The 24,430-nt window shown below is 38.5% G+C and overlaps 1 protein-coding gene across 3 annotated transcripts in view; it reads left to right on the forward strand.

Moving 5' to 3' along the window:
• The first annotated feature begins 2,640 nt into the window (after positions 1 to 2,640).
• Positions 2,641 to 24,430, forward strand: part of PSMD14 (proteasome 26S subunit, non-ATPase 14) — a 48,419-nt gene continuing 26,629 nt past the window's right edge. The window contains exons 1-4 of one of the 3 annotated variants that reach the window (XM_064451459.1): positions 2,780 to 2,892; positions 6,551 to 6,603; positions 8,098 to 8,185; positions 11,165 to 11,216. In XM_064451459.1, the coding sequence (XP_064307529.1) occupies positions 11,169 to 11,216 (48 nt within the window). In that variant the 5' untranslated portion in view covers positions 2,780 to 2,892; positions 6,551 to 6,603; positions 8,098 to 8,185; positions 11,165 to 11,168. Of the gene's footprint in view, positions 2,893 to 3,758; positions 3,881 to 6,550; positions 6,604 to 8,097; positions 8,186 to 11,164; positions 11,217 to 24,430 lie in introns of those variants that run through there. The other 2 variants (XM_064451460.1, XM_064451457.1) reach the window with 2 other exon arrangements.

A 24,430-nucleotide genomic window follows, 5' to 3' on the forward strand; every position in this document is an offset into this window, starting at 1 on the left:
ATGGGGAAAACTGGAAGAATATCAGTGTCCAATCAAAAGAAGTTTTTACCACTGATGACAGCCACCCAAGTAATAAAAAAGGGAACAAATCTTGAACATTTTCATTCAGCACCATATTACAACAGAATAATACATAAAAGTCTATGGATTAGCACTGGTTAGACCAAAACAATGAGGGATTCAGTAGCATGCAAGAGAGTGCCCTTCAGATTAAATGACAATTTGGAAGTGTTTAACAACATATGGTCTCTTTTCTTTGACATATACGATTAAGAATATATCTTTTTTATATCAAAATATAAAATACCATCTGTCATAAGTACCAACTATGATACTGCCTCTATATATCCAATTAATTCACTATACTTTCTAATGTAAATATTTCTCCTATTTTCTCCTTTTTTCTTCTTCTGTAACTATATTTATTTATAAAATTTCAAGAAATGTATATATTTAAAAAGTCAATACTATGACTTGAAATGTAATTAGGAATAACAATGAAAGTCTGTTTCACTTTGTATTTCAAAGGAGAAGGGCCTCATCTTCACATAGTTTGAATGACATAGCTCATTTACGTCAGCGGGTATAGGTAAATTACAAAGATCTATGCTGCTTTTCCTTATTATACACATTAACCCAGAGGATTTCTCACTTTTAATAAATATTTTGTCTCCTCCTTTTTTCAGAAGTGCAGAGTTCTCTAAGGACACGTGACTGCAGACTGAGAATTGAAATATAATGAGTATTTCTCATTAAGATATCAGAATTCCAGGGAACACGGAGGAATAAAAGGATTGCTCTCAAAAATACAGTACAAATCAGTAAAATATATAATGCATTTCAGTTCACTGAATTAATACTTCAATAATGTAATCTCAAAAAAAAGCCACATAATTATTTTAATTACTTTTGAGAACATTAAAATATACAAAAGTCTAAAAATACGGTCTCAAGACTGTAGGAGATACGTTTGCCAGGTTAAAATAGGAAAGAACGTAACAGCCTGCTTGAAGCAGGGTACAAGTTTTCTGTTGTATGAGACAAACATACATAGACAAACACACACACAGACAGACACACATACATCTTTACACTTTTTTTCTGAATTATTTGGCTGTGGATGCAGCAATAAACTGCACTATTAGGTTTTGCATTAGAAACATGAAAAAGAAATGACTGACCCACAATATAAGCTACATTTTAAGCCTCCAGCTTTCAAGAATCTTTTGGAAATTTTGGAAATTTTAACTCTTTGATTCCCTCAGCCTGGTAAAGATCTGAAAAAGGATGGAAGAGACAATTGTAGGAATACTGTTTTTCAAAAAGATTGTCCCTCTTAAAAATCAGACTAGCAGGTACCATGGTAATTCACTTTCTCTGTCTTTTGATTGGTTTTACACATCATGGTATAAAAACCTAAGACTTCCAGGTCTGCTGAAGTGTCATGGAAGGGGGACTATATCTATCTGAGGTTATTTCAGTATAATTTACAACATAGTACCTTTTCACCTGCTTCCATGTAGTTGTCTGAGAGCAAAAAATGCTGACCATCATCTAATATTACATTCTCAATCCTTAAAGGTGCTTTCAAAACCAAGCTATAATGCTCTTCTTGGTCATTCATGGCAGAAACTTTAGGCCGTTCTAATGAATTGCTTTTCTAAGTTCTTAAGCTGTCCAATACTTTCTAAAATATTTGCAATATTTCAGTAACTAGATAAGAATAAACTTGTAAAAAGTTGTGTTGTTTTAGTCATAAGTTCCTGAGGCACTGAGTTCCACAACACATTCACGCATTGTCTGAAAAAGTATTTCCTCGGCCTTGTACTTTCCTCTTTCCATTTACAAAAGAGTTTTTGTTCCCAGGTTAACATAAGGCTAACAGAAATTCCAGGTTGCTTCTCTGCACCATTTGTCAGCATGCATGCTTTTATCTGATTATCTCCTCTTTGTACAGCAAGAATTCTCACTCTTTTCCAATTCTGCTTATGTTGGTTTTATACATATGACCATTCTTATTACTAGTCTCTAAATCCTTTTATCTTCTGTAATACTGTTTTTGAGAGGAGTACATGTGCTACTGCTTCTATTACAGTACTAATTCTTTTATTGACTTGATCACACATTTGTTGGCTCTTCTGCCATCCTACTGCCTAGTTATTTGAGCAGAGGGGCCATTTGGCTGCAGTTTGGTTCAGAGCTACAGACGAGGTTAACCCACAGCACTTCACAGCAAAGTAGTTCAAGCTCTTCAGCTCAGTGTGTGTCACTTTCTCCTCAGTGTCGCTTAGAGACCGCGTCCCTCTGAAGTGCTCTGCCCCCGAAAGCTCCAAGCAACTGTGACAGCTATGGGTTTGTTAGAGCGCAATGGACAACACGGGTGCGACAGCAGCACCCTGCTACCTCAGGGGCTTCTCAGGCCCCTCCTCGCTACAGCCACCGCCTCCTGGCGGCCCCCGGCCGGCCACACCTCGCCCTCCAGCCTCGCCGCCTCCGGGGCTGGCCCGCCGGGGAGAGCCGAGGCCGCCACAGCCTGCCGTGGCCTGCGCGACCCCGCCGCACCGGGGAGCGGCCGCCTGCCTTGCTCCGTCGCTGCAGCGCCCGCCCGGGGCCGGTTCCGAGGTTCGGTTTAATGGTCGGTTCTGAGGATGGATTAACGGCCAGGGCTGCCTCGGTGGGCGCGAGCCGGGCGGCGGCACGCGCCGTTGCCAGACAGGCCACGTTGCCTTAGCTCCCACCCTTCCCGGGGCCGCGGGACCGGAAGCCCCCGCCGCATGCCCTTTGAACCGGGAAGTCCTTGCGGAGGCCTGGGCGGACCGGGTTTGAATGAAATCCGGCTGATTCACGGCGGCCTGGGCCGAGGCGGCGCGGTACAGGGGGCTCTGCCCGCAGGTGAGGGCCCTGTGGGGCGGCTGCTCGCCTCAAGGTAGGCCGGTGCGGCTATGGGGGCCTCGCTGCGGCCCATGGGGGCCGCCTCTGCCTGGCGGCGGGAGCGGGGCCCACGGGGAGAGGGCCCGAGAGGCGGTAGGGAGCCGGGCGGTGGGGACGGGAACAGTGCCCTTCCCTCCCCTTCCCGAGAGGGGAGATGGGGCGGCTCTGGTAGCTCCGGGACGGCGGTTTCCCCCTGCGGGCACTGGGCCAGGCGGGGAGCGGGCCAGGCCCCGCGGGGCCGGCGGTACCTGCCCGCCTTTGTGCCGGTTGCGCCCCGAGAAAGTTTGTGCGGCTTCGGGCAGTAGGGGTACCGGGGCAGCGGAGGCGGCCGGGCCCCGGGAGCCCCCCGCCGGAACGGGCCACCCGGCCTCTTTCTCCGCCGGGAGCAGCGGCTGTGCGCGCTCCGGCAGCGGCTGGGCCGCAGCTGCCGGGCCATGTGAGCGCCGGGGGTCGCAGGCCGAGCGCCGGCGTGTTCCACGGCAGCGGGGGCTGCTTCCCGTCAGGGGGACCGCACGGGTGGAAGCGCCGCTGGAGTGAAGCGTTGCAAAGACCCCCAGCGGCTCGAGTCGTAGAGGGAGGGGAAGCGACGGCAAAGCGCTGGCTGGGATGCGTGAGGGAGAAGAAATCTTTAACCCGTGTCAGGAAAGAGGAAGCAGAATTAAGTAGAAAAGGAACGGTAATCACAATTAACGGGGCTGTTTCCAGCATGCAGGAGTCTGAAGTATCGTTTTCAGGACGAACTTATGTGATGTAGTCGGGTACTTGTAAACAACTGACAAATCTGTATGTGCGCTGATGTCATCTCTTGAAGTTGTACTTGTTTCCAGTACACTGTAGAAAACCAGAAAAACAAGAATCATCGGGACAGACTTAAAAAAAGCTTTATGCAAATGTGTTTGGAAGCTGTATGTAGCTGGAAAGATACTAGGCAAGCTGAAAAGTCTGACAGGTTTGTATTAATCTTAATGCTTTCACCCCCTGTGAGTCCAAGGTGTACTGTATGCCTCGGATATAGGGAGTACACCTGGAAGAAGGTTCTGCTGAGAAGAGCACTGCTTGTGAGCTTGTGTTATGGAAACAAGGGAAAGATCTGTGTTTGTGAAGAAATGCAGAAATTGGCTTGCAAATGAATTGCTTTGGAATGACTTGGTGTGACTTTGAGCAGCTAGGTTTTACCCATAGCAAATTTGTGTTCCATCAGCTGTTCTAATATGCCACATCAGGGATATTAATTTTTATATCTCTGGTTAAGAAAATGAGAAGTTAGAGTACATGTCAAAATTAACATTAGATAATACCAAAATATAAATTAGTTTGACTAACTTGCATGAAAGTTTACAATCTTGACAGGCATTATGGCATGTATACTGATCATAGCTACAATTATCTCCTGATGTCTAGGATGATGGGAAAGGATGGGTAGTTAGGATACCCTCAATAGTAGAAAACAAGTGTGGTGAGTACTTGCTGGAGTTGGTGGTGGGGGATGGTTCCACAATAGTTGTGTGACTACCCTCCCTTCTGCAGCCTTCAGAGAAGCTCGTTACTTTATATATAGCATAACATTAAAATTAACTTTGTGGGTTTTTGTGGTGGTGTGTTTTGTTAATGGATCTTCCCTTACATGTGTTTGGTGTGGATGTACTAAGTAGCTTTAGAGTAGTCTGCCTGGGTCTGGGTTACTTCAGTAACTCCAGCTCTGCAATGAATGTAGTAGAATTAGGTTTGCTGTGCTTCTGGAAATCAGAAAGCAGAGTCCAAGAAGGTAACCTGCCTACCTTCTAGTCCAGCTCAGGTCTATTGAGATTCAGGTCTACACAGTCCAGAAGCATCAGGTTTACAGAGCTGAGCATGTTAGAGAAGCAAAATAGTCACATAGCTCTGGACTTGCACTACTGAGACTGCATTCGCTCATGGCACAGTTAATCTTTAGCTTTAATGAACAGACTACTGAGAGTTGATGGTAATTTTTTCTCTTTCATACAAAATATGTAAGAAGATAGGCTTCCCCCCCACCCCATTGTCACATGGGAAGTCTCTGTTCTGGTTCAAGTTTTCCTCACTCACCTGCAGTGAGGTTTTGTTCTTTTACTGTTGAAATAATCTCTACAATATGCAATTCCTCAAGTGTCACAAGTGGAGGCCCCCAGGGATCAATATTGGGCCCAATGTTATTCAATATCTTTATAAGTGATCTGGATAACGGCATCAAATGTAGCCTGATAAAGTTTGCTGATGACACGAAGATGACACCAGATTGGACACCAGAGGAAGATTTGTCACACTGAGGACAGTCAACCATTGGAATAATCTTCCCAGGGAAGTGGTTGACTCGGCCACGTTGGACACCTTTAAGAGTCATCTGGGCCATCTTGTCTAGACTGTGCTCTTCCCAGAAAGGTTGGACTAGATGATCCCTGAGGTCCCTTCCAACCTGTGATTCTGTGAAGTAATTTACCTTAATAGCCATTTATCCCTAGTGAATTTAAAATTGTTATAGTTGCAGCAAAAACCTTAAACCATTCTTTTAGTTGCTGTTAATAGAACTGTTAATCTATCTGCTTTGTGGAATTCTCAACAGGAGGCCTGGAAGTGCTTATACAAAGCTTAGTACATAGTCTCAGGTGGAGAAACTGAGTTTGCAAAGATGAGATGATTTGCATGAAGTCACTCAGGGTACAAATTGTGAAGTGTGGAGTAAATTGCTGTCACCTGAGTCTAGCATGATACTCTTACCATTAATATGGCAGTTTAGTAGCCTGCGTTTTCTCTTCCATGTATGTTGAAGCTAATTTTGATTTTTTATTTTTTTTTTTTTTACTAACTCAAAAGTTGTCAGCCCAGGAGAACCCTCTTTCATTGAGGGATTGCATCATGGAGTGTTAATGCTAGATAAAAATAGTGCACTGTAGTGTGAAACTCATGTGTCTCATGCAAAGAGATACAGTAATTTAAGATTGAGTTTGAAGTTGATTCCAAAATACTTGTTGAAACATGCCAAGTACAAGCACAGTGGCTATCGGTTTATACCTATACTTATATATGTTTGTGCCTAATGCATTTATATAATTTCATCCCTCTGTATTGCCTAAGGAAAAACATCGTCGTTGTTAGAAGTCAGCATTTAAGTAACTTGAAAGTAGTAACCAACAACTGAATGGTGAACCAGAGCTCTCCAAATGGACAAGTCTGGCCAGTAGTATAGTGAACAAATGTTAGATGTGGTTTTTCAAAAAACTTCTGTTTTCAGGTCAGTTTTGAGATGCTGTGTGTGTACTTCCACTGCATTATTAATAACCACAGACATTTTGCCTTTTGAGGCCAGGATAGTTAAAGGAAAAAAACCTGAAACCTATCATATGACTGAGGGTTTTTTAGCTGAGGTGTTTCAATCATGGACATACACAAGCAGAGAAGCTACTTAACTTTTTTAAAAGCCATCAGTGACCACACTGATCTCAATGATGAGTATATGTCATCCAAATCCTGCAGTGCACCAAAATGCAAGTTTATTATGATTATAACCAGCTTTCTGCAATTTTCTGTTATAGAACTATTTGATACATGTACTTACTTTAAAGTTTCACTTTAAACAGAGACTGTTAACTCTTCCTTGCAGACAGAAGGAAATATTATCGAAATAACTTTTGCTGACTTTTGGAAGGAAAAGAGGTGAGATTTACTGTGAACTGTTTGTTTACTTTTTTGTGGTTTTTATATATATGTAAGTATATATGTGCCTGTATATAGGGGAAAAAACCAACAGGTAGGTGTGTAATCAAAACTAGCGTTTTGCACTTTGCAGCAGAGAGGGGAAAAATTCTCAGCTATAGGTTACTGTGTTGTGTGTCTCCACCAGGGAACTGACCAGACTCAGAGATCTGTTTCTTTAATGTCCTTGTAGGAAATGGGGAAGGGAATGCAAGACCCCTGGGTGGCCACCTGGCTAAAAGTGAATTGGGTTGTAACTCTGAAGCCCGTATGTGAACTTGTTGCAGTTCTGTTGCAGCCTGTGCTAACACAACTGCTGGCTGTTGTGGTCATGTCTCATCAGATCTCTCCCAGATCATTTCCTTTGACTTGTTAGTGGAATTCCACCCCAGTCTGTCAGCACTGAGAAACTCTGACTTGTTATTTCTTCTCCAAGTGTCTGTGAATATTAAGACATCTTCCTTTGTTCTTGTACTACTTTGAGATAAGGTTCAGAATGGTCTCTATTACTTAAACGAAAAAGCCAAAAAGCAAATAAAACCCCAAACAAACCCAAACCAAAACAACCCCAAACCCCAGAGGCATTCTTTAGGCAGCTTTAGCTTAAAGAATGATTTGACATAAATATCTTCTGGAGTCTGGATTAGCATTAGAAACAATCACCTCTTCCGAAACCTCTTTTTCTGTTATGCCAGGAGAGCTGTTTCTGGGATGGAGTATGAATCCTCTCAGAGAAGTGAACAGGGTTAAAACCAACATTTTTGTTAGCCTATCAGTTCACTGCAGGGCTGCACAAATGGCTGTCCTGGCAGTACTGAGAAAGCAGCATCAAGTTGGTAAGCAGCCCCAGCAGCTTCCCTACTGCTCCTTATGTTAACATTGACATTGAAACAAAAGTCTATCAAATCACAGCCACAGATCAGTTTTAAAACACTGCACTACAAATGTTTGAGTGGATGTAATTAGTGGGCAGTGTTCTCTGGGAGGAAAATAACATGACTTTTAACTCCTAAACTGAATGTGAAGCAGCCTTTCTCAACCTGAGTTCAGGCAAATTAGGCCTCTGACTTTCCCAGTCACACCAACTGCTTTTGCAGAAATAAACAAGAAAACTCTGTACCTGCAAACTGCTCTTTACCTTTGTGCTTACGTCACCTTAGCTACAGCGAAATCTTCTAAAATACTAATAAAGGCCACAGATCGAGTTTCTAACAGCTTTTGAAATTATTTGTGACCTTCAAATTGTTTAAGCCGGTTATTGAAGTACTTTACTCTTCAATGTAGTTTTGAGAAACTTGGAAGCTTCTTTCAGTGTTATGGATACATGGCCAAGTTATTCTTCAGTGGTGCTTTGTCCTTTTCAGGTCATCAGTGTAACATTTCTTTTTACATGTGCTACTGTTTCTAAATTTTACTGTTTTTCTGCCTTTCCCTTCCTTCTATTCCCTCCAATAGGAGAGAGATCTACTGGCATCATCTTTATAGTCAAAAAGTGGGAGCTGCTGCTGAGTTTGTTCTGTGATCACCTTTTGCTGAACACCAGGTTAGAAATATAAATAAAGATGCATATGCTAAAGTTATTTTAATTAAGGTCTAATAATTTTGCTCAAGCTGTTTTACAAAAGCATTATTTCATAAATGGAATTTATGGCTGAAATAATATTTGGGCATGGTGGATTAACAAAAATTTTAAATGGTTTTGATTTGGATTGCCAGTCTAAATTCTTCAGTTGTTTATACAGAGTAAACACATATGCTTAGGTCTAAATATACTATAACCTGCTAAAACATCTTCAGTTACAAATAAGAAAGTAAAGTGTTAGTTGCCAAAACTCTAACCAGAGTCAAGCCATAGAGGTAGTGAAGTGATGTGCGGTGCATCTAGAACTGGTCTGTGGAGATTTTCTCTGTGCTACCGTTGTGAGAACCTGAACATCTTCAGTTCAGTGTCTAGTTTGTGATAGGTGGGAAATGTTACATCGCTCCAGTTCTCTAAGACAATGAGACTTTGTTGTTCCAAAACCTGGAAAGGTATGCTGGTAAATAATCAGTTTGTGTAACTAGTTGGTGTAATCCAACTTTAATATAGAAAAATATACTTCTATAAATGATGTACTATTCTGTTGGGTTAGAAACTGGAATAAATCATGTAAATAAAACATTAATGCACTAGAAATCACTTTAGCAAGTGAAAAGCAATAGTTAAGTGTAAATAGGTTTAAGATTTATTATTCAATATTATTTCTTAAATGTGCATAGGTAATACACCTCGTCAGCTTATGGAAGTTGCTGTAGTTGTAGGAAAGACCAATTTTATGGTTACCAGTTGTAGACACTAAGAGTTTCTTAAAATAAGTGCATACCCATGATTGATTAAAATAATAATTTCAGTAGTTTAAATCTACTTCTCAGCTACGCTTCAGACCTCATTAGTGTCATGAAAGATGAATCATTGTGGGTTTCAATGGAGGAGTATCTACCACAGAGGGGTAAAATGAAATGTAGTTGGCGTTAATTTGTACCCGTGACTGTTTTACTGAAGCTGTTTACCATGTGCTTACATAATAGCTTTAAACAGCAACTTAACCTTTCCATGGAAATCCTACAACTTAATTTGGAATTTATTGTAGTTCAGGATAGAAAAGTATGTATATTTTGTGTGCAGCTTTTCCCTGTAATAAAGAATCTTGGCTTCAATGACTGTATGAAAAGAGAAGCATAACTTGACCATTTAATAAACTCCTTTTTAATTCATATAGTGCTAAGGTAGCTTTAAGAAAGTACTTATTGTTAGTTTCAGCTACAGGTGTTGGGTTTGCATGTTCTAAAAAATTAAGGGAGTGAATCAAATGAAGCTAATAGCTTCTACTGCATTAAACTAGGAAAGTGAAATTGGCGAACAGAGCAAGTGTTATTGATCTATGTGTCTTAGATATTGTTTGAAATGGGTGCAATTCCACACATGATTAAAGTAGGAGTTAAATAGTCTTGTCTAGTGATAGGTTCAAATGCTGCCTCTTTGTGTGTTAATAAGAAACTTAAAATATTTTTTTTTAAATTAAAGCCTTTTGCTATCTAGCCAGTAAAAATATTACCAAATTTCAGAAGGAATGATGAGATGAAATTAATCTTCAGTATACTTTTTTTAATATACCAAGTAAACTGTTTTTCATAAGTTCCAAGTTCTTTTGCATAATTAATTTTAAAACAAGGTTCTTGAATTAGTATTGTTAATGCAGTCTGAAATTATGTAATTCTCGTATGTGTAATGTAACATCCATTTGGAGGATAAATGTATTTTTGGAAATATCATTACTTGCTGTTCTCAATTGCTCTTATATCACCTGAACAGGCTTTGTTGTGTTGTATTAAAAACTATGCAATTAAGATCATAGTTTCTGATGCTTTACTTGGTATCTTCTATTTCACAAACAAAATAAACCAATAAAATTTACTAATTTCCATAAGCCTTGGAAATGGCTTGATTTGCTGAAAGCAGCTGTTTGAAAAGTAACATCCAGTAGGTTTTGATTATTTTATCACTGAGTTTTACTGTATAAAGCTTAGGAGCTGAAAAAGCCCAAGTAAAGAAGATAAAGGTCTGTTACAGCTGGGCCAGAACTGTTACTTAGATATCCACAAGTAAATAGTAAATTGCTTTTTGACACTAGAAAGTTAATAAACTGCAGAGAAATAAATATCTGTATAATTTTTTTAGATGGGCACCTTGGATCTTATTCCTGGAGATTGCTCCTTTGGAAGTTGCAAGATAGAAAAGTTTGAGTTTTGGGGTTTTTTTTTTTTTGTTGGTTGGTTTTGGTTTTTCTTTGTTTTGTTTTTTTTAATGAGTTAGTTGCAGTTATCAGAATAATCTTGTTCTAAAGCAATGGCACATACAACACTGGAAATGTATTAAATGACTACTATCACTAGTGTTTAACTATATACACATTAAGTGTTTACAGTATTTCTTTTAGTATAATGAGTTCATTAAAAAAAAGCTTTTGATGCTAATTCGGAGATCCATAATCTACTCAGTGTCTTTCACGTGTAGTTTTGATAACTGACAAGCTGTAAGTTAATTAGTGCAGAACTTACTAATGAGGATGCTAAAATCCTTACATTCACATTTTTATTGATACTTTCTGAACAAATTGGAGTAAACTTGATTGTATATCTAACAAGTTTTAGACGCTTCCTGGATGTAGGTGTTGTTCTTAAGCAACGAAAATCCCCCAATTAATTGAATGAAAGGAAAGTTTTGAAAAGTTTGACAAGGATGCTTGTGTTCAGAAATGGGGATAACCCAAAACCAAAGCAATAAAACAAGGTCTGTTAATTAGCATGGAAGACAGCTTCTTGAATTAATATGTGGTGTTAATTAACAGGAAGTCTGATGTTGTGTTGTAATTACCACCAATATTTTTGACATACTGAGTGACTGAAGGTGAATTATATAGATAGCAATTTAGTAAACACTTCAGAGCTTGGGAACATTTTTCCTTTGTTTCTGTTTTTCTAGAAATATGGATAGACTTCTGCGACTTGGAGGAGGTATGCCTGGGCTGGGACAGGTTAGTATATAGCTTGTCAATACCTTCTTTTTATAAAAAAAGAAATATTCCAGAATTAATATTATTTGAACTATGGGGTTTTTGATGCTGTTTTCATAGTAATAATCTCTGACTCTAGAGATGCTATGTAAGTGTTTGCAAATCATTGTTACAGTCTGACTGGTATTTTTTGTCAGTATGAACTCTTGGGTTGGCACTGAGTTTACAGAATGTTTATAAACCTTTAATTTGGTGTCTGAATGTTTTAAAGTTTGGATTGAAAAGCATTGGAAACAGAGAATAAAATTTAAAAAATTAATTTCCAATAATACAGATTTCCAGAACATGAAGGTTGTTCTAAATGGCTGAGCATACCCACTTGCTCCTTCATAAGTGATATGTTTCAGTCCTTGGATCATATTGTGATGGGCATTATAAGATACTGAAGTGTATGTAAATCTCGGGAGATAATTTGAGTTGAATTTGTTGCTTGCAGGTAGTTGTAGCTGCCTATATATGTGTTTTATAGTGTCTTCTCTTGCTTACTATTGTCCTCACTTCTGTAACTCTACTCACAGCAAAAAGGCTTCCCTGGCAGCTGTCCTGTTCCGGTGGGAGACCTACACACATTGTATGGCTTCTCCTACCACTAGAGCAAGTCTTAGTGCTTTTTTCCTCGGCCAACTGGTGTTGCCAGGAGCCTTCAGAAATAAAACCAAGCCGATCTTACTACATTGTGCTGACTACTGTGGATACAGGGGGAAAAACAACAACAGCAACAACCTAGGAACTCCTTTGTCTGAGGCTTGTAGGAAGAATTATTTCCTTAAGGAGAGGGCTCCAGTGTAATTTTAATTGCCGTTCTGGCTGTCCGCAGTAGCTGGCCTTTCTTTGCTTTCCGTATCTGCCTCTGGGGCTCTGTTCTAAATTGAGAATCCAGACTCTTGTTCTGGAGGAATCAGTTCTGTTTGTTTTAGGCTTCATGATGTGTGTGAGAGTTTCCTTCTGGGATGATTGAAACTGTTGAACCCACAGCTTCTTTTGGTTGTGTGTAGTGTGTTTGTGTCCAGTACAACTAGGAAAGGAGTGATTTAATACTGAAGCATTTGGTGAAATATTCTAAGCTGATTTACAGCCTCTAGGTGTTTTGCCAAATAAGCTGTAACTTTTGGTGCATAATTTTTTTCCTTTTTATAGCTAAAATTCTATTCACGCTCTCTTAGTGAATCTTCAAGCAGCCCTCAGTTATTTTTAGTTTCACTTTCTTAAACAGTTATTTCTCTTGTTCCTCTGAGCTGCCAGCCTGCTTCATGACTCTTCATTTTTTTAACATCTGCGCAGTCTAATCACTCAAGCTTTCACTTCTTAGTCCTCTCTGAACTTGACGCATATCAAAGCTGTTTTTCAAATTTACAGTTAACTCTCTGCTGCTTTCTGAATTTCTCAGCTTTAACTTAAAGCTTGCTAGAAAATTGTGGCAGACAATAGAACATAACATTCAGAAGAAGCTCGCTGAACTCCTCTGGCAGCTTTGGCCTGCAAAGCAGCTCTGTTTGTTTAAATATGGAATTGTCTCTTAAATGAATTGATGAGTATGTGTTGGATTAAAAAAAAAAAAGCAGAAACCTGAATTGCTCTTTATGCAAGTTGCTGCTTGCAGTAGGTATCTTGACTACTTTTGTAGTCTTTTGGTTTATTGAATCAGCAGGAAGGCTTTTCAAAAATAATAAATTTCTGTCCTTAAAATACAGTATTTCAATAAACCTTCAAAGATCACATCTGTTCTGACTATTGATTGATAATTGAGATTGAGAGGTAATCCAAAGTGAATCAGATGGCTTTGAGGTGGAAGAGAGGTGTCACGTATTTCCTGGGCATACTTTGTCCTATAACAAAGGAAACAAAGTTATTACTATCCGTTTGCACTAGAGTGTTTAAAACAAACTCTACAAAGCTTTTTGTTTTTCTTGTTGCTGTCACAGTTGTTCTGTCTTTGGAGTTTTGCTTTTAAGGTTGAATGTAGTAAAAACATCTATTGAGTGAGTCATTCTTGCTAACATAAGAATCATCTGTGTGTATAGTCTTGTAGAAAAAAGAAGCATTTTCAAAGTAATTTTATAACACAATTTGGTTTATTTTCCTTGTGGCTAGGGGTTTGCTTAACAAGAGGACTGCATCATATAAGGTCTGCTAACAGTTTGATTTGCTTTGTAATTAATGTTCAAGTAACAGCAAGTGTTTGGTCAGCACAGTTCCTATTCGATCTCTGTCAAAAAATTCTTTCTCATTGACTTGCCTTGGATTCTTCAACAACAGTTACTCTTCTCTTCCCCCTTGGTAAACCTCTTCTGGTTATTGTCTTGTTTGGGTTTTTTGTTTCTTTTTCTTAATTTCCAAACTCAAATATGTTGTACTGTTTGGATTCACATTTTTGCAACTGTCTTTCAAGTTTTTTGGTGTCTTGTATTCCACTTGAAAACGGCTTTCACTGAATTCACAGTTCTTTTTTTCTTACTACTTGCTCCTTCAGCATGCTATCAAGTGGATGGTTGGCCTTCAGTGTTGAATTGTCCAGAGGAGGTCAGTGCTAAATTCCATTGACCCAAAGCCTGTCTTCATATGGCTAATAAACAAATCTTTAAGGAAGTGATCTTAAAGTGATATTTCGACATTAAACTTTCCCTCCAGTGGCTTGTGGCTTAGAAATTTTGAGCCATTTCCTCTCTTTTAGTCTTAGATGGACAAAGGACTGTCTTCATGGGGCAGCAGTTGGACAAGAGAGGAGGGAAGAGAATCTGATAGCTTTTGCCATCACATAAGCCATCCACAGTATTTTCTGGCACTGAACTTGGTCACTAACTTTGTGTTCCTTGTTTGGGAAGGTATCTGTGTTTAGTTTTGAACTTGATGCCATAAATAAGACCTTTGCAACACTGCTTCATGCAGAATTGTCTTACATGGCTGGTATTGTAGGCATTTGAATTCCTGCTCTCATAATATGTGCATAAGAAGAGTGAGTGGTTGAAGCTTTTTAAAAAAGATATGGGGCAACAGTTGAAGTTTGAAAGTGTTGTCCCAAACAAAATGCTTATTACTTTGATCTCCCTTCTGTACTTCATGGGAGTTCAGATTGTGGCAACGTCCTTGTCTTCCTCCTTTTGTGTGGTCTCTTTTCTCTTCTTCCTCCTGCCCCCTGTCATGTTGGGTTTTTTTAGTTATTAACCTCTCTTTCCTGGTTCATTCTTTTCTGTCTCTCCCTGTTCATCCCCCTGGAATACTGCCTATCACAGAATTTCACTAGCGATTGAATACTTTGCTTTGCATTGTACATTTGCTGCAGACAAATTAACAGGCTTTGTGGGGTACGTAAAAGCATTCTACTTATGTAGCAGGCAGGAATTGGGAGCAACACTCCTCTTCATTTTGTACACTGAACTATTCTTTGCTAGTGAAATCAGTTCCACATATGCCTCTATTAGGCAGTCCTACTGGATACAGTTTAAGAGTGTGAGCATATTGAAGTGCATTTTCAGCAGACCTCTTTCCCCAACGCTTTCAGAACAATAATCCAAGCTATACAAGTTCTTGTCCATGCTATCACATCCAGATGTTATAGGAAGCAGTGAAATAATTAATGACACTTTTAAAAAATGCTGTTTAAATAATTTTTCATTAATTGATGGATTTTTTTGAAAAGAATTAATTTACATTGTTCTGTTGGTGCAGACAACTGTTCTAGTGCAACAAATGGAAAATTAAACTGATCCTGTATTTCTGAATTAGCATATTTGATGACAGGGGGGAAGGGAAAAAATCCAAATGGGAAGGTAGGAAGAGGCAGAGGAGTGACCTGTGCCTTATAAAGAGTGTTTACACCTTGACTTGGAATATAGAAAATAGAAGTACAGATAGCTATTTTATTTGAATAATGGACTTGCCAATTAGCCATCAAGTGCTTCCATCTGTGAAATAGTTGATCAGATGGGTTAGCTGGGATGTTTCCAGATTAGGGCATTGTAAATGGCACTTGAAAACTGTCACTTTGATTATGAGGTTTCAAGCATTGCACTGCTTGACGCTGTGGAACCTTTTTCCCTCATATTATCATGGGTTTTTAGAACATGCTGATCCCATTTAGTGAATCTATGGCACCGTGGGAACTTGGGAGACCTGCCACTGATCTAAAGTTCTGTTTCATCTGCTGATATAGACAGGATGGTTATTAGAAAAGAGCACTACTGGCTCAATATTCTGCCGGGCTTCAGAATAAGAATTGGTGATCTGGCAGGCAAAGGAGGGTCAGGCTCAGTGTAGATAACTTCTAATTAACAATTTAAATGCAAGTTTCCTTGAGTTACTTCATTAAGCTGATGTCTCTTGATCTAAGTGACTGTTCTAGCTGGCTGATCTGCATCCTAAGATTCCCTATGTTAAAACGAAAAACAAACAAAAACCCTCAAAACCAAACCAAACACACCCCCCCACCCCCAAAATCGTGAATCCCAAAAGCCTAACCAGAGAAAAACCCCAACACCGTAACATCTTATTGAAAATTGTTTTGGTTAATTGATTCTTGAAACAGGTTGGCTTTTTATTTGAAGGGTGCAAATGCGTTGTCTTTAATGAAGTGCTTTTTCCTTTAGAAAGCTGTAGAGCGTTTTGGTATCTCGGTATCTGTTGCACCTGCATCACTTTTTTTCTTCATGTGTCTCCTGGGTGTATAAGCTTTATGTGGTTTGAATTGTGGTGATACACTATTGTCTGCTTCTCACATGTATTTGAAGCTTCAGATATTCCTTTTGAGAATACTCTGCCAGGGAGTAAATCTGAATTATAGCTCTTTAAAACTGTGCATCACTTCTGTTCCGTTCCTTCTGAGACGTTTTCCAGCAAAGTTCTCAAGTACTAAGAATGTTAGTGTTTCTAGAATTGCAATAGACCTCCCAATAGATGAGATGGTGTACAATTTGGGCAGGTTATTCCTGTTTTACCTTTTTTCCCCCAGAAGCTATCAACCCATTTAAAGAGTAGAAGAATTTTCTCAGTGACAAACATTTTTCATCCATTAAAAACATCCAACATCAGCTACCATAAAAAGTTCAAAAGACTTAATCAACTGCCTATGTTATCTCCTGTGAAAAATCTCGGTGTCAGTTTATATATCCAAAATACATTATTTTGGTTTAAGGAGGAAAAAAAACACCTTATAGACAGTAAACTGTGCTGGTTTTACTTTCATTGCCTGGGATGAGTATTGTACTGCATTGGTTAATGTTTTGATACAAGACTGTTCAACTGAAAGTTTCATATCAAATTTAGGGTACTGATGTGGCCTTGGTCTGCTTACACCGGAGATGGTGATAGCTCCATGGGTAGTGTAGGCTTACTTGGAAGTTGTTGGGTATTGTTAAAGGCTGGGTATAGTTTTCCTACATTTGAAACATAGTTGAGTGATTGTAACGTGATTTATATCCAAAAGTGCTAATGGGAGAGGGAGAGAGAGACGTGAGACGTGGTAGAATTGGTTTAGGAACAATCCTATGATTGTACCTACAGCACAGTGCATACTTTGTTTTATAAAAGCTGTCTTAAAGTCTGATGGGCTGCACTACAGTCATACCTTACATATTAATCACAAACAAACATAAAACTAAAAATAACAAAGCTAGTGGGTTGTGCCTGAGCTTTATCAGTTTCCTCTGATCTACTATTTTCCTATAAACTCTGGAGACCATTTTTAGCTGCCTCCTCTTCTGGAGACCATTTTTAGCTGCCTTCTCTTGGCCTCAGATCTTAAACTTCCTTATGTCTAATAATTAGGCAATTAGCTTCTCTCTCCTCAATTTAATTGCCAGTGTAGTCCAGTCAACTTTCCTCAGAAGAAACAAAGGAGTTTGGACAAGGAAATTAATGTAGCCATAATAGGAAAGAACTGGGGAAAAGGCTAAACAAGAGCAGACATCTTTGCCATTTGCATTACACCTGTTCACTTCTAATGTTCCTTTCTGTAAGCAGAAAGCAGACCCCTTAGAGTGATCAACTGAATTTTTCTCTTAGAATTTTTTTTCTTTTCTGAAATCCCATGCTATTGAGTATTAAGTTGCACTGCTACGATGCAGCACCTTTGAACAACGGCTTCTGTTTTCTTCCTGTGGTGCAGAAAAATCCTCTTCAGTTTTTACTGGAAGTTTGAAGTGGTGTTCTTGTGTAATAGTGGTGTGGGTTCTTTTTAAGTGTTACAGACAGCTAACCTTCCTACATAATGCCACTGAGTCTCTCAGTTCACCTGCTTGTGTCCAGAGGACCAGCTCTTCACAACAGAGAGTGTGTAGGCATATAGAACCCAGTGTGTTCTTTTACTTGTTGAGTAAATCCCTTTTAACTGCTCTGCTGCACAAAGTATTCTTTAGGGTGACCTCAGCACCCACTGAGGGCTACCTTGCCTTCTTGGCAGAACTGTGTCTAGAATAAGGCACTTAAAAGTCTGCATTAGAGCAAGATTTCTGGAGGCAGACAAGATCTACAAATGCTGACTTGTAATCTGCTTTCTAAATCCTGTAATGGTGCTAGGAATAGATAAGAGGTTAGTCTGGTTTTATTCTGCAGTGAAATTGACCTTTGTATTTTCTGGATTTTCTTTTTTCCCCAGTAGCTTGAGGTTGTGAAGAATAGTAGTTCTTTTCAAAAACATGTACAACGTTACTGAGGATTTGTTTTGTGTCCCTGATCTTATGGCTTTTTTTCTAACCACAAGTGTCATAGAATCATAGAATAGTTTAGGTTGGAAGGGACCTTTAAAGGTCATCTACTCCAAGTTGTCCTTATGCTTGATTTAAGGAATATTAACTGCAGTGGTGCAGCATACCTTGCTTTTTTGTGTGTCTCAATTGATTAGTAGGTTGCATGGGGTAAAGAGAGAGGAAATGCTAGAACCAGGAAAGGTGACACTTAAGTGACCATTTAATGTAACAGTTGTGTTGGAAACACTGCAGAAAGTCTGACTATTGCAAATTATATCAAGGTAATAAATATTTATCACCTTGGCTAAGCATATTAGAAATATTTATTACCCAATGTTAACATGTATTAATGAAATAGTTATTTACCTAAATATTTATTTCTAATAAAAATTAGACTAGGTAGAGTGACTTTCTATGAAGTACATTGTAGTAAAATTAAGCTTATCTGACCTCAAAGTATATTCAGCTAGCATAATTTGATGCCATATCTTGGTAAATATGTTTTTTTTTTCTTGGCAAGCTTTAAGCCTTAGTCTTTGAGAATATTTTCAGTGGTAATACTGGAAAACAGGAGTGCTGTTTTTTTGTAAAAGGCCAGTTAAATTTTGGCAATTAGATGAGCAAAACATTACATTCTACAGGAATTCCCGTTCAATGGGAAACCCTGCATGTGCTCATGTTGGTGGATTACTATACCTCTTCCATGAAACTGCTAGTGCAGGAGAGATTACTGGTAGATGGATAGGACAGAAACATAAGCTAAACTTTGGTGGCTTCCTTCTTCACTTTTTTCTTTCTTTAACTGAAAGTCTGGCCAGGTTGTCTGGAGTGCCCCAGTGAACTAGAAATTATTTTTGTTTGAAGTTCTGGTTAATAAAAAAAACAAACCACAAACAAAAAACAAACCCAAAATCCACAGAAACAAAAAGCCCAAACAAACAGAAATGGTAAGTAGTAAAGTTCTGGCTCTGTACTGAGGAGGTGTTTGCAAACTGGTGATCCCAACCCATTTCACCAACTGCTCAAGGCTATACAAAGTTCTGTGTTCTATAATTTTGACTATTGAGGAGGAGGGGAAGTGGGAAATGTTATATATTTCAAGTCATCTATATTGCTGTTTATAGAGTTCTGTTGTAAATGTGATCCTAGATAAACTTTTTTTTAGGAGACAGGATTCTGTAAAATGCACTGTGGCAGTTTTTTCTTTTTTTTTAATCTAGCCTGTTAAGGTTTTTTTGCATATATTTTTAATTTAAGGTAGCAGCTGATGCAGTAATATTTTCCTTGTATCCCTACTCCATTTTGGAGTCTAAGACTGTCTGAGACTAAACATATTACTACAATTTTTAATTCATCTGACATATGGTGTAACAAGACAATGTGATCCCTTCAGAAATCTAGGCTGTTTGTTGAGACTTATGTTATTTTGTGGTCTGTTATGTATGCTTGATTATAATTGGTATAAAAATGGGCCTAAACATACAAACTGTTTAGACATAATGCTAGCTTCAAAATATAATCCTGTTGATGTGGAACTAACTGTAAAATTGTGTGTGTACTAGCTTGAAAACTGCAACAAAATTTCAAATTGCCACTAATTAGTGTGTGATTCACAGTGCAAAGTAATATATTTTTCCCTTTAACTCTGATTTTTTTAAAATTTTTTTTAATGAACTGGATAATTTTCTCTGTCATGACTGATCATGATAACTTCTGGTACTGTGGAAAATGCAATACATAGCTTCTGGTGCTTATCATGACAATGCTGCTAGAACCATTAAGATCTGGGAATACAGCTTACTCTTTTCGCCACTTCCACTAATAGAATACGAGTTGGTATTTTCTGTAAGTGTATTGTCTCAGTACAGGAAAAATTGCTCCACGATCACAGTTTTGTTTAGATTTTTAGGCTTAGCAATGTGTAAAAAGCACTGTGCTGATCTAAGAAATCTTTTATTCTTTATGTCACTATATCATCAGGTTATACTACTGACTGACAAAGGGTAAGTAGAGAAGAGCAGTGGTACTCTGGTGAACTTGTAAGGTCCTTTTATTATCACTAGTACCTCTGCCTCCCCGGCGTGCTTGCTCGAGTTTGTGTCCTCTCTGCAGGTAGTATTCTGCAATGTTTTTTTCCCTCATAACAAGCTATATGCCCACCATTGGATTTACCTCCACAAAACAATAGTTTTAGGCTCACTTTACGTACCTGATCTTTCCGTACATCCTTTAATACGATGAATTATTATTTTACAAGGATTGTCGTTGCATTTATACTCCAGTTGCCCTTCTTTCCCCCTACCTATATAATAATTGTCATGATTGTATGAAACACTTGTTTTGGAGGAGGTAGAGAAGGGAAGAAAAAGTGGGGGGGGTGAATACACTTTTAAATTAAAAAGTAATGCAAGTTTTTTTCTGTCTTTAATTTTTTTTTCTTAGTTAATCTTTCTGAATTTTGCTTAGATATAACAGCTGAAAATATGTACTGAAAGGGTTAAGCCGGCATGAAAGAATTCATTTCCACTTTAATGACCTAGCCTTGCTGGGTTAGGACGATGGGGAACATGCTTCTGACTTGTACTCCTATTGCCAATTAACACCTCCTATAACAGGTTGCCTCAGCTAGTCATTGAAGCAGAGGCAGTAGAAATAGTTTACATGCAGCTTGTTTTTCACACTAGTTGTTTAATACTCACAAAATTAAACTATTAAAAGGTTCTTTCATACCTTACTGGGAAAGAAATAAACGCTATAGTGGTCAGTGTTCGCTTGTGTGTCCTATGTTCACATCTAAATTGTTTCAGTTGCAAAATTAAAAAAAAGTAGCAACGATTGTAGCAATTCTTATAGTTTGTACAGAAATATTGTTTGGTGCAATAAAGCTAAGATTTGCTCTACAGCACTTTAGTTCACTGCCATTTTTTATTGCAGTTGCCCTTGCAAAACTGAGTTTCTTTGTTGAAACAACTATGATTTATTTCAAAATCATCCTTTGTGCTATTAATGTGACACCAGAGTAGTGTTTAAGATCCATTTAAACAATAGAAAGTGTCTCCATTTGTGGAATATTTCTCAGTTGCTTGTATAATTAATTGAGTCCACTTTCTATAGCTATTTGAATAAATGTAAAATAGTACAAATAAAGAGCAGTGCTCTAAAATGACACTTTAGTTCACATTTAATCAGCAGGTATTTTAATAACATAATAAAATTGGCTAAATAATTGATACCAGTTCACACTAAGAGAAAGGTGGAGTAATATACGTAAAAGTGTTAACAAATTTGCTAAAAGGCCTGAGTAGATAACACTTCAAGGCGTTAGTTTTTATCCTGTTAGAATGGCAAATGCCTTTAACACTTCGTCAACAAGGGCTGCCCAAGTAAAGGGCTGCTTTTCATATTGGATCATCTCTTTAACTGTTTGAAACAAAAATAGTATCATGAATAATTTAATATTACAATGTAATTTTCTGTTCATAACTTGAATGTGATTCTTTTTCCATTACAAGTGTTGTTGAAAAAATTGAGCAAAAATAAAATGTATGTTAATAGTGGTAGCTTAAATTTACCAATTATTATTTAAATTGGGATTCTGGTGTTCCAAACAAAAACAAAACCAGAGATTGTTTGGGTTTTATGAGGTGGCTGCCTGTCAGACAGCTCCTTTTGCTGACTGACAGCATGTATAGTTGATTCAGAAGAAACATCCATTTTCAGTAAGCAGCACAATAACAGTATTCTTTAGAACAGTTTTTGAATTTTAATAGTTACTGTGTCCAGCTTATACAAATGCTTTCTTGTTTGGGTTTCTGACACCAGTTAATTTAATTTGGTACTCTGCTTCATAAGGATGGTGCTCCTTTGTGAAAGTTGGCAGGCAGCGAAGTTTATGAACAGTGATAATAGCACATGCTGTGGAGGGTCAGTGTAAAATACTTTGCCTCCATGTAGAGATGAACTAATAAAGTCTGTCTTCCTCTTTGCTTCATGAAAGAAATGCATAAACTTCTGTGGAAGACTAGCAGAAACAGGCCAAAGAAGTCTCAACACGTAACCCGTAGCTAGCTCCCGCATACTGTGTAACTCGCATGCAGAAGCCGTGGCTGGCATGCCAAGGCTGTGTTAGATTATCAGCCATTTATGGAAGAGGAGGTGGTCAGAGATGGAAGTAGATTGGTTCCAGTTTCCAAATGTCTTTCTTCAAATTGCATCATCCAAAGCCGAGTAAACTATTTGGAAGACCCAAGATCTAGTCTGTTGGGTTTATCTCTTAAATCTTTAAAAGCTTTATGTTAAGAATTTAATGAACTTTGGGTTTGTAATTTTCTGTAGAAAGACAAGTGTGTGCCTGTAGTATATGTGCCAGTATATGTGAAACGGAATCTGTTGTGAAGATAGATTCTGGACGGGTTTTGCCCTATGGATTCTTTCTTCACCAAAATTCCTGAACTGGTACATCAGAATCATTTCAGAACTCTTTTGAGCAGTTCATTCTAATCTATATTCTAAATAAAGGAAGAAATATTAAAATTAATACATATAATTGGTACAGTGCAATGAATTGTCTTTTCTCGTAATTTAGCTAGTAGTTATAATCTATAAGGAGAACAGGGCAGACTGAAAGGAGATAGTGAGATCATCACAAAAGAAGCATCTGTGGCCAAAGAAATACTTGGTATGTGCTCTATATTAGAAGATACTGAGAATTAATAAACCTACATTGTATTTGCATTGTATACTACTATTTGCTAATTTTTAAGAGTTCAGGTAAATTGGTTGAACTGTGTGATAAGAGTGGAAGCTAAACTTTCTAGTCTTCAATATTTTTACTACCTCAGGCATGTGCTTGAAGTGAAACAGTGAATTTTGTAGTATCTCCTAACATTTAGTGTAGTAATTTATAAATATACCCACTTAAACTCACATTTAGTGTGCAGAATCATTCCCAGTGAATACTATGGCTTAAAAAAAAAAAAAAAATTTTAAGCAAGTTCATTTACACCAATGAAGCATTTTATGAATTAGCAATGTTTCCTATGCTGAAAATGAGTTGTTGGCTATGGGTGCTGACAGCTGGCAGGAGAGCTTTAACATAAATTTTAAAAACGAAAACCACTTTATCTCATAGAATGCCTAAAGGATTGATCAAGTATAATAAGAAATATCCTCTCTTCTGGACCATCACCAAGGTAAACAAGGACTTGAAAGCTCCAAGGAATATAGAAATAATAAAAGAAGGAAAGATTAGGGATGAGTGCAGTAGGGTAACACCCTGCTGTAGTTCCTACCTTTGCTTGAACCGAAGGTAATTTAGTTGCCTTGTTACAGAAACAAAATGTAACAATGTTTGCTTTATCTTCTCCCTGTAAGTGTTGAATCTACTGACTGATTTTAAATAGATTTTAAAATGGGAAAAGTTATGAAGAATAATTAAACTCTTACAAGTTGTGAACAGAGGTGTCTACACAGGGGACAGAGAAGTGATTAATGCCTCAGCTGCAGGAAGGGTGTCAGTGTGATCTGCTGTCTTAGCAGACATTAGAGACTCCATGTAGGAAAGCCTATTCAAGAACCAGTCTGTGGAATAAATTGAAGTTCAAGCTTTTGATTTTTGAGAGGCTAGTCTCAATCAAACATCAACTTTGGCCTTTCTTATGCTATTCTTTAGTTTATAAAATACTGAATGTTGTAATGGGATGCTTGCTTACAGTGAAATGTTAAACAAAATCTGGGATGAATGTAGAATATGTCTGGTGATTACAGCATGGATGTTGTCATAGAATCGTTAAGGGTCTTTTCCAGCCTTAAGATCATCAAGTCCAACCGCTAACCTATCACTGCCAAGTCCACCACTAAACCATATCCTCAAGCACCACGTCTACCCTTCTTTTAAATACCTCCAGGGATGGAGACTCCACCACCTCCCTGGGCAGCCTGTTCCAATGCCTGACAACGCTTTTGGTGAAGAAGTTTTTCCTAATATCCAACCTAAACTTCCCTGGCGCAGCTTGAGGGCATTTCCTCTTGTCCTGTCGCTTGTTACTGGGGAGGAGAGACCAACCCCTGCCTCACTACAACCTCCTTTCAGGTAGTTGTAGAGAGCAATAAGGTCTCCCCTCAGCCTCCTCTTCTCCAGACTAAACAACTCCAGTTCCCTCAGCCGCTCCTCATAAGACTTGTGCTCTAGACCCTTCACCAGCTTTGTTGCCCTTCTTTGGACACGCTCCAGCACCTCGATGTCCTTGTAGTGAGAGGCCCAAAACTGCACACAGTACTCGAGGTGCAGCCTCACCAGTTCTTCCTAAAGCAGAAGGTTAACTGTGCTTGTACTTTTACCCTTACTTCAGACCCTCTCTGGTCTAGAACTGGTAGGAAATTGGAAGAGAGCTTTGTTTATGAAGAAAGGGCTTGTTACGAAACTAATAAGTCTTTTTTTGTTTTTTAATTAAAACCCAGCTCCTCTATGCTCTATTCTTAGCAGTGATTAAGTGG

This window comes from Phalacrocorax carbo, chromosome 5 (assembly GCF_963921805.1).
Source record: "Phalacrocorax carbo chromosome 5, bPhaCar2.1, whole genome shotgun sequence".
Taxonomy (NCBI): domain Eukaryota; kingdom Metazoa; phylum Chordata; class Aves; order Suliformes; family Phalacrocoracidae; genus Phalacrocorax; species Phalacrocorax carbo.